Source organism: Mesoplodon bidens (genome assembly GCF_964165515.1).
Source record: "Mesoplodon bidens genome assembly, chromosome: 16".
NCBI lineage: Eukaryota > Metazoa > Chordata > Mammalia > Artiodactyla > Ziphiidae > Mesoplodon > Mesoplodon bidens.
In genome coordinates this window covers 28,619,742-28,629,267 of record NC_138173.1, presented here as the reverse complement: position 1 = coordinate 28,629,267, position 9,526 = coordinate 28,619,742, and the positions used below count along the sequence as shown (strand labels likewise).

Genomic DNA, 9,526 nt, shown 5'->3' with positions numbered 1-9,526 from the left:
CCACCTGTGTTACGGTCCGTGTGGCTCTGGTGACTCAGACACTTCGGGTGGTTTCTGTACACATACCCCTGCGAGGAACTCCAGACTTAGCCGCGTCTTCGACGCCTCAGCTGAGTAGAAGTTCTTAACCCAGCGAACACCAAGGTATGTTAAAAGGGACGGTCCTGTGTTTAGGGAAGGATGCTGCACGGCTGAGATGGTTCTGTGGACAGGACTACTTTAGGTGGGTGGGAAAAAAGCCGTGAGCGAAACGACGCTCGGTGGGCGGAACGACGCTCGGTGGGCGGGGCTTAGCTCAGTCTGCAGACCAAGTTCAAGGGACACGACTCCGCCCTGTGGGCGGAGCTTATCTCGGTGGGCGGAACTACGACCTGAGAGAGGACCGTTGGCTGGCTTCCTCATTCCGGAACTTCCTGGATCCTGTGCGTGCAGCTGGCGTTACCTGGAGTTTAAAAACCTGCCCGAGGATATCTGAGGACTGGTGAGAGATTAATAAAAAAATTTTGCGGCGCGCTGGCATGAAGTTTCCGAGGGTTGAGACAGGATTGGCCGTCCGCGGGCTGCTGCCGTCTGGAGGCTCCGTTCCGTCGTCGCTTGCTGCCTTAGGCAGCCCTACTCGGCCGCAGGCCTGCTGGCTCAGGCCTAAAACCCCCATGCCTGCTGGGCCTTCAGCCCACGGCAGGGTACCAGTTTTGGGTTGTTCTGTTGTCACCAGTTTCCACGTGGTTGTTAGAGAAAATCCCTATCCCCTACCCCCACAGCTAGGCTCTCACCTTCTCCACGAACCTTCCTCGAGTCCCCAGCTCGATTGGAACTTTCCCTTCTGTGACTCCACTCGTATGCTGTCAGTTACAGCACCTATCTTTATGTTTCTTGTGTTTGTATATGTTTCATATGTATGTATATAGGTTCTGTACCACACTTGGTACATAGTAATTGATTAATGAATACTAGATGAATGGTTGGATTTTGGTTACTTATCGGAAGGATTTTAGATTATTTAATTTAGGGGTGGTTTATGTGTATTTTCTGCTTCTATAATAATCATGTATTTCCTACTGTGTTCATTTTTTTTTTTTTTTTTTTTTTTGCGGTATGTGGTCCTCTCACTGTTGTGGCCTCTCCCGTTGCGGAGCACAGGCTCCGGACACACAGGCTCAGCGGCCACGGCTCACGGGCCCAGCCGCTTCACGGCATGTGGGATCTTCCCAGACCGGGACACGAACCCGTGTCCCCTGCATCGGCAGGCGGACTCTCAACCACTGGGCCACTAGGGAAGCCCCATTTTTTTTTTTTTTTTTTTTTAAGAAGAAGTTCTGTTGGGGTTCGGAACCATTGCTGTCTCTCTTGTTCCTGAGGCTAGACATTGAAGGAGGAGAGATACAATGTGAGCAAAGGGAAGAAAGGAAGAATGTGCAAGGTGTCTTCAGAGAGTGATTAGTAGACTAGAGTAGGTATAGAGAAATAGCAGGAGATACCTTTGACAGATTTATGCTAGAGTCAGGTTTCCAGCAGCAATATGTCAGGACAAAAACCTTGTGGGTTGGAGGAGCCAGTGAAGGATTTTACCATTGGGACGGTTCATTTCATACCACTACGCAGGATAGACTTGAATGCATGTGGCTTAAGCCAGGGGTTGACAGTCTTTCTGTAAAGGACCAAATAGTAAATATTTTAGGCTTTGCGAGCCACAGTTGTCGCAGGAAAGCAGCCACAGACAAAACATACATAATCGAATGGACGTAGCTGCGTTCTAATAAAACATCATTTACAAAGACGGGTGCCTGACCTGATTTGGTCCATGGGTATAGTTGGTCCCAACCCAGAGTCTAACCAAATAGTCGTAGGGACTAAAGCAGTAACCCAGTCCTGAACTAGGCAGTAGTAAATCATGTTTTTGTACTGCATTTTTATTTATATACGAGAGGCCACATCACATAATGAGAGCTCAGGATCTAGTCTGCTTGGCTTTGAATCTTGGCATTCTCTGACTACTAATAGTGTAACAATGGGCAGATTAACTTCTCTTTGCATCAGTTTTTTTTTTAATCTGTATAATGATAATAATACGTCCTACGAAGTGTTGTTGTAAGGAGTAAATTAGTCAAAACACATAAAATGTTAGCATAGTGCTGTACATGTAGTAAAAGCTTAATAAATCTTAACTATTAATATTTTTTAAATTGTTCCTCACGTGCATTGTTAAAGACAGGTTTCAGAGATGTTTCTCAAGTAGAATTTATAGGCTTAGTGTGTTTAGCTATAGAACAGAGATAATACCTACAGTTTTTAGGCAAGAGCCATTCACATAGAGGTGATGCGGAAGTCATGAAAGTAATTTAACGGGGGGATTAGGAAGTGTAAGCTTAAGTACTGGTTTCGAGGAGGTGCACACAGGAGTGAAAATGGGACAAGTGAAAAGGAATAAAAGAAGGAGGGAGAAGAGAGTCAGTCGTAGAGTATGAAAGGAACCAGAATGGAATAGCAGTATGTAAACTATCAGAAGGATGGATGGTGATGGTTAGCATTGTCAGATGCTGCAGAGAGCTGAAAGAAAACAACTGTTGTGTTGAGAATGTTAATTAATGAATCTAACTGGCAGAAATTAATGTGGAGCCTCTTATGGGCCAGGTGCCGGAGATGCAGAAAAGAATTAGCTACACATTCTGCACTGAAACAGAAAAATCTAGTAGGACCGAAGGGACATGCAGATAATTTTAATACAAGCAACAATTTTAAAAATAATCAGGAGGAAGGTGGAACTTCTTAGATTTAATTGGTACCTTTACTTCCAAAACTTAAATTGATTTACAGTTCATAAACATGGGCAACTGAATTGAGCTCCTTTTCTTTCTTGCCTAGACAATGGCCAAGAACAAACTAAGAGGACAGAAGTCCAGGAATGTATTCCAGGTAGCCAGCCGAAAAAGCTTTAAGGTTAAAAATAAAGCAAAGCCAGTTACCACTAATCTGAAGAAGGTTAGTATCACTTAAGCACTCTGACTTTATTGTTTACAAGAAAAGCATAATTGTAAAGCCACTGAAAAACTGCATGCTAATATTTAAAACAGGTTCTTAGCCTTTCCTACAAAAGCAAGATGATTGTTAAACATTTGTTTTAAAAAAGAAAAAAAGATGAAGAAAAATAACTTCTCTTTCTTGAATTCAAATGTGCAAATGCAAAAGGAAGAAAGCATTTTAACTGCAAATGTATGTGGCTCCATACATAGAAATCAGAGCATTGAAATCATAAAAAAACCATGGTATGGAAAAGTAATCTCTAAACTCATATATATTCAAGAAGCTTTCAACAGAGCCAAGAAATGGAATGTCAGTCAACACCTATTCTTTTTCTCCTCAGTAATTCTTATTTCTCTGAAGATATCTAGAACTCAGATAAAAACCTAAAAATTGAAGATAAAGTATTTTGTTTCTTAAAATACAAAATTTGAAAAGAAAGGAGTTACTTTATCTTTATTTCAGAATATTTGGGGAATGGGAAATTTCTTCAAGATTAAATAGATTCCTTAAGAAGATTATTCAAGAAAATGTTTTCAAACTTATGTAGTAGGTGGAGTCCCCTCTAGAGGACTTAGTAATTATCATAATGGTCCATAGAAATGTAACATTTTATCTTTCAGTCTTCATGAACTAGCTGAGTTAAACTTTTTGATGGATCAATTTCATGTCTTTGGAAATGCTAAAAAGGAAATAAAGCTGGGTGATATGACTGGGGTTTGGGGGTGACAGTTTTAGATAGAATTGTCTTCAGGGTTGACATTGAAGCCAAGACCTGCCTGATAGGAACCAGAGATGCAAACTGCTGGGAAGTGTTGGGAGCAGCATGTTCTAGGCAGAAAGAATAGTGAGTGCAGAGACCCCCAGCTGGGTGAAGGCTTGGTGTATTTGAGGAAAATTATTTTGTTTGCATAGGAAGTCCTAGAAGCTCTACGGATGCTAATGGAAAATATCTGTGGGTAGGCAGCCTGATTGGAGAAAGTATCGAACACTTTTCTGAGAAAGCAGCCTAACTTAGGGGGAGGTCGCACGATCGCCAGGTACTATATACATGGTAAATTGAAGTTGGTGGCCACGAACTTAAAGTGAAGCCAGTCAGCCAGTTATGATTTTCTAGAGCTTCAGTTTTGGGCTCAGAAAAGGCTGATACTTGAGTTTAACTAGGTTGGCAGGGAAGTCTGATTGAGGGAGAGAAGGGAGGTCGAGTTAGGGTGTGAAGGAGCGACTGATCAGTGGTCATGGAATCTGTGCAGGCTAAAGGAAGAAGCAGGGATATGAACATGTGAATTGTGAACTTGGTGGGAAAAGATTTCAGTGAGATTTAAGAACTATTAATAAAATAAGTGAATAGAAGGATAGGAGGTGGTGCGGTAACAGGTAATGATGCCGCCTAAGGTAATGCGTGAGAGTGATGGCAAGGTAGGTCGTGGAAAAGACCCCTGGAGGTGAGGCCCTGAAGAGATTAAGAAGCCATAGGATAGGTTTTTGTCGTAGCCACTAAGCAGCGACGCCAGGCGTGAGAGGGGTCAGTGAGCCATGGTCTGAGATCTTTCACGAAGGAGCAAGTAATCACGGTGTTGGTAGGTGACAGTAATGAGGAGAGGGGTGTCAGAATGTCCTGATGCATAAGGTGCAAAAGAGCTAAAAGTTTTGAAGGAGAAATGGTTGGGGAGCAGCTGTGAAGAACAAGAATACCACCCCCACCTTTCAGATTCAAGCGAGGACGGCTACAGGGGCCGCTGTCCTCAGGAGACTGCCAGGCACTTCCATCAAGGAAGGATTCAGAGACGTACTGTTAGAAGGACACTGGAAGCATGTCAGCCAGGTTCCTCATTTTACAGATGAGAGAGGATAGCACCGTAGCTTAGAAACATAGTGGTCACATATTTTGGCCCGTTTATTCCAGGAAAGTCAAGGTATGAGGTATATCCACACAATTCTTATTTTTAAAAAGACAGAACCTTTTGTCTAAAATGTACCAATAAGACTGTAAGAATTTTAGGGTAAATTGTCTCCATAAATTGGTAGGATTGATAAGAGTTTATAGATTTGGGGGGTGACAAGATTAAATTAAGGTAGCCTATATTTTTATCCTTAATGGTTGTGAGACCATGGATTAATGCTCTTTTTCTTTTTTTAAAAGATTAACATCGTGAATGATGAAAAAGTTAACAGCATGAATAAAGCTTTTGTAGATATGCAAAAGGTACTTGCACAGTTCGTAAAAGGCCTTTCCCTTGAACCTCTGCAGAAACAGCTGGTGAGTGGAAATCACTTCCTTTCGTTCTGGCTAATAAACTCCAAATTTTCAAAGCCTGTATTGATTGTCATTTTTAGTATTTGGCTCTGTAGTATGTATAGCTTATTCAGACTTTAAAACATTGAGTCTAAAATATGGGAATTTATTGTTCTATTTCCAAAAGTACAACTAGAAGAAATTATATTGAATAATAGATTATATGTCAGTAGATTATGTCATTTTTGTTTGCTACTGTTATCTAAATTTTTAAATGTACTTTTCTCTCCAGATTCCTCAGCAGTGTCATGAAAACGAACCAGTTGATGTTGATGAAGCTACAAGATTAATGGCTCAGTTGTAATATACTGGTGATACATCAGATTCTCCAAAAAGACCAATAAATTAAATGCTTTATAAAATTTTATTTTAAAAAATCTTGTTAATGTACAGGCATTGGCACATTTTAAAAACAAACTACATAAACAGATCTTTCCTATAACCTAGGAAAGTGCAATGTCAGAATTCAACAAAATGTGATAAACTTATAGTGCTAAAACAGAAGGCACTTCACAAAATCTGTTCACTGAAACAGTTAACATATCCTAGTTTACACCCTTCACTTTATAAGTGGCAGTGAATGTCTGGATCAGAGGATACAGAGAAATATGGACAGTCTCATAGCAGTAAAAATGTAAGACAAACAAATAATGAGCCCTTGGCCAACTTTTTTGTTTTTGATGACCTTAAGTCTACTTTAACTTTCCTCTCATATAAGGAAAAAAAACAGAAGGATTCAGAATGGGAGGAAAAGTTGAAATTCCAGAATGTAATTACTTGAGAGAAGGGAGTCGGTGGATATGAAATCGCATTTTCCTCTGAAGCAGTCACAATCCTTTGTTCCTATGGTTGCAGTTTTGCGAAGTAAAAAAGAAAGTATTAGGGAAGAACATTTCAGAATCAGTGAACTAAAAAGGCGTTACATTCATTATTTTAAATACTTAGGTTATTAAGACATCTAATATATTACACACTTAGAGGGAGATAACAGTCCCAAGTTTCCATGGAATCTAATAATTTAGTATCTGGACATCAAACAGATCACAAACTCCTTCATTATCATCTAAATTAAAGTTGTAGTCATCTGCCGGGGTCGGAGAAAGCCGTAAAAGTGGAAACACTGCAAGCAAAAAATAAATTCAGTGTTAAAGATGCTTTCTACATACAGGTAATGATATCTAACATAAAATACTGTCAAAAACATCAAGCCATGGCCTCCCTGGTAGTGCAGTGGTTGGGAGTCCGCCTGCCAATGCAGGGGACACAGGTTCGTGCCCTGGTCCGGGAGGATCCCACATGCCGCGGAGCGGCTGGGCCCGTGAGCCATGGCCGCTGGGCCTGCATGTCCAGAGCCTGTGCTCCACACTGGGGGAGGCCACAACAGTGAGAGGCCCGAGTACTGCAAAAAAAAAAAAAAAAAAAATCGAGCCAAATTATGTTTCCCATGTTATACAGCAATTTTTTAAAAATACGTAATAGGAAATGTAATGATCAAATTAATGACTTGTATTTTGTGTATATTTTGATAGATTCTTCTTTAAAGACATTTTATGCATTGATTATAGGTGTTAGCTTGAGAAACAAGTTAATTTTTATTGGTTGAACTTGTCACTAAAATTTATGATTCAGAAACACTGGTCAAAGTATTTTCTCTGGTCTGCTAAATAAGCTACCACTTTGAAAACAGAAAGGAACTAGACATAAATTAATAACTATGCTGAAATTCTCTGCTTTTATGGAAGTGTCTGATAAATGTCTAAGTGGTTACTGTGCCATTGGCTAATTTAACAGCTGCTACTTCCTAGGTCTCGGCTATACATATTTGTTAGGAACCAGGACTCTGAATCCAAGAACTTTTAGAAAGGTGAGGCCCAGAGAGTAACTGCTCAAGTAACTACCATATTAGAGCTAGTTGATTTTTAAGAATTATTTCAGATTAGACGATGATGTGGCTAATCTTAGTAATACTGACTTCACATTGGCAGCTTGAAATTGGCCATGGGAGGAGTATTTACAAAACTATGTTTTCACATTTCCTCTTGACTCAGATACACTGTTTTACTCTTCTTGGCCAAATTCTTCAGGTGTAAAAAGGGCTAGTATGCCAACAATTCAGAAGTTTATTCAGTAAAGGTGATAAGTATCCCCTTATGAATTCTTTTTCCTCAAAAAGCAGGCAAAAAATTCTGAAGGATGCCTATAACTTACTATGAATCATCATAGTACATTAAGCAGTTAAAAAATACAGGTTCTTCATTTCTTTTAACTCATGTGCCACTCATAAATTCTAGAAAAGCCTTATTGATGTATAAGGTTATATTTATTAAATTTTTTAACTACTTACCATCAGAAGACATTAACTCATCAATATCTCCACTAATAGATCCCGCTGGAAAGAGAAATGTGATATAGAGTTTTTTACACTTCTCTTTATATATTTTAGCAGCAAAAAGGCAGTTATATTTAAACAGCATATATTTAAACACAGTAGATATTAAGCACAGTTATATTTAACATCAGCATCTTGATTAAAAGTACGAAATTAGGGCTTCCCTGGTGGCGCAGTGGTTGAGAGTCCGCCAGCCGATGCAGGGGATGCGGGTTCGTGCCCTGGTCCCGGAAGATCCCACATGCCGCGGAGCGGCTAGGCCCGTGAGCCATGGCCGCTGAGCCTGCGCGTCCGGAGCCTGTGCTCTGCAACGGGGGAGGCCACAACAGTGAGAGGCCCGCGTACCGCAAACAAATAAACAGACAAAACACAAAAAAACCAACAGGGACTTCCCTGGCACTCTAGTGGTTAGGACTTCGCCTTCCAATGCAGGGGTGTAGGTTTGATCCCTGGTCGGGGAGTTAAGATCCTACGTGCCTCGCAGCCAAAAAACCAAAACATAAAACAGAAGCAATATTGTAATAAATTCAATAAAGACTTTAAAAATGGTCCACACACACAGACACACACACACAAACTGAAAAAACTTAAATAACCCAATTAAAAAAAAAAAGCAATGTTTTTGTTCAGATAACGGAGAAGACAAGGGATGGATATTTCTTCCATCTATGGCTGAATCCAAGGACTCCAATGATATCACCAAGATCCTGTGTTCTGTTGTTCACCTCTGTGTTCTTTTGCATTGCTCTTATTCTCTCCCACTGCAGTCAGGCTTCCCTCAAGTTGCTGGAGGAGACGGCAACTAGCAGCCTCAACATCATCGCAGCACAAGGATACTAAGAGAAAGAAGTGTCTCCACTAGCTCTGGCTGGAAAATCTTTAGACGAGGACTGTAATTATTCATTCAACCAGGATCACTTAATAGGAGAAGAGTGGTTCCCCAGAGAGGGATGCTGAGCAGATAATGAATGTCCTCTGAAGTGGGTATTTACTGAGCGGCCACCTACATATGGGAGAGGGAGGCACAGAGACATGAAGTAACTTTTCCACAGTCACACTGTTGGTAGGTAACAGAAGTAAACAGAAATCATGTCTTCTCACTCATACCTCATAGAGTGCCTCTACTGTTGCCTGTATAAACCATGTTATTTCCGTGGTGTAAGTATCCCTACCTCACCATTTCCAAATGAAAGCTAGGCCCGTAAGTCTTCATAAAGACTATAATATCATTCCATTGCATCTATTTCTTTGTCTTCTGCATATACATCAATAACTTCACATTCAAGGAACCATAATTATACTCACCTTATTAGCTTCAGTATTCCTGGATAACTCTGGCCTCGTGAAAGAATCTAATGGTTTTCTGTCACTTTGAAGTTACTTTGGTCTTGTCGCCACACATTATGGGCATTTTATAATGCATTTTAAGGTGTTTTTAAAAGTCACTCTTTAGAAAAAATACAGAATTTTTAATACAATTACATTGACAAGTAATTATTCCTCATTGCTTAACGTATTCCCTAATTTTTTGTGATGGACATAAACAATAAAATGATTTACTGTAAAAGTGGTTCATCTTTCTATAAGCAGGCAAGTGCCTGATTTGGCGGGAAGAGGACTTGACCGACGGCCAGCCCACGTGGATTCTAGTTTGGCTTTGTCAGTTACTACTTGTGTGGATACCGAACATGGCTTAGACTCTGAACCTCAGCATTCTCACTTGCAAAAGGGGAATGCTACTTTGGCCTTATTTTGATACTTAGAGCAGAACTCATGTACCGTTACCAAAATGATATAAAAATGTCAGTACTTCTACATTTGTT

The 9,526-nt window shown here is 40.4% G+C and overlaps 1 protein-coding gene and 1 long non-coding RNA gene across 2 annotated transcripts; one reads left to right on the top strand and one right to left on the bottom strand.

Annotated features, from left to right (window-relative positions):
* The first annotated feature begins 363 nt into the window (after window positions 1–363).
* Window positions 364–5,676, top strand: LOC308629811 (ribosomal biogenesis factor-like). The gene is made up of 4 exons (XM_081258065.1): window positions 364–481; window positions 2,863–2,979; window positions 5,162–5,278; window positions 5,547–5,676. Exons 2-4 carry the CDS (start codon window positions 2,866–2,868, stop codon window positions 5,616–5,618), a joined length of 303 nt encoding a protein of 100 aa, XP_081114191.1. The 5' UTR covers window positions 364–481; window positions 2,863–2,865; the 3' UTR covers window positions 5,619–5,676.
* Window positions 5,677–6,176: 500 nt separating this feature from the next.
* Window positions 6,177–7,724, bottom strand: LOC308629814. Its single transcript, XR_014017717.1, has 2 exons — window positions 7,659–7,724; window positions 6,177–6,434 (listed from the first exon to the last, which is right to left on the bottom strand). It is a non-coding gene; the product is annotated as an uncharacterized lncRNA (long non-coding RNA).
* Window positions 7,725–9,526: the final 1,802 nt, after the last annotated feature.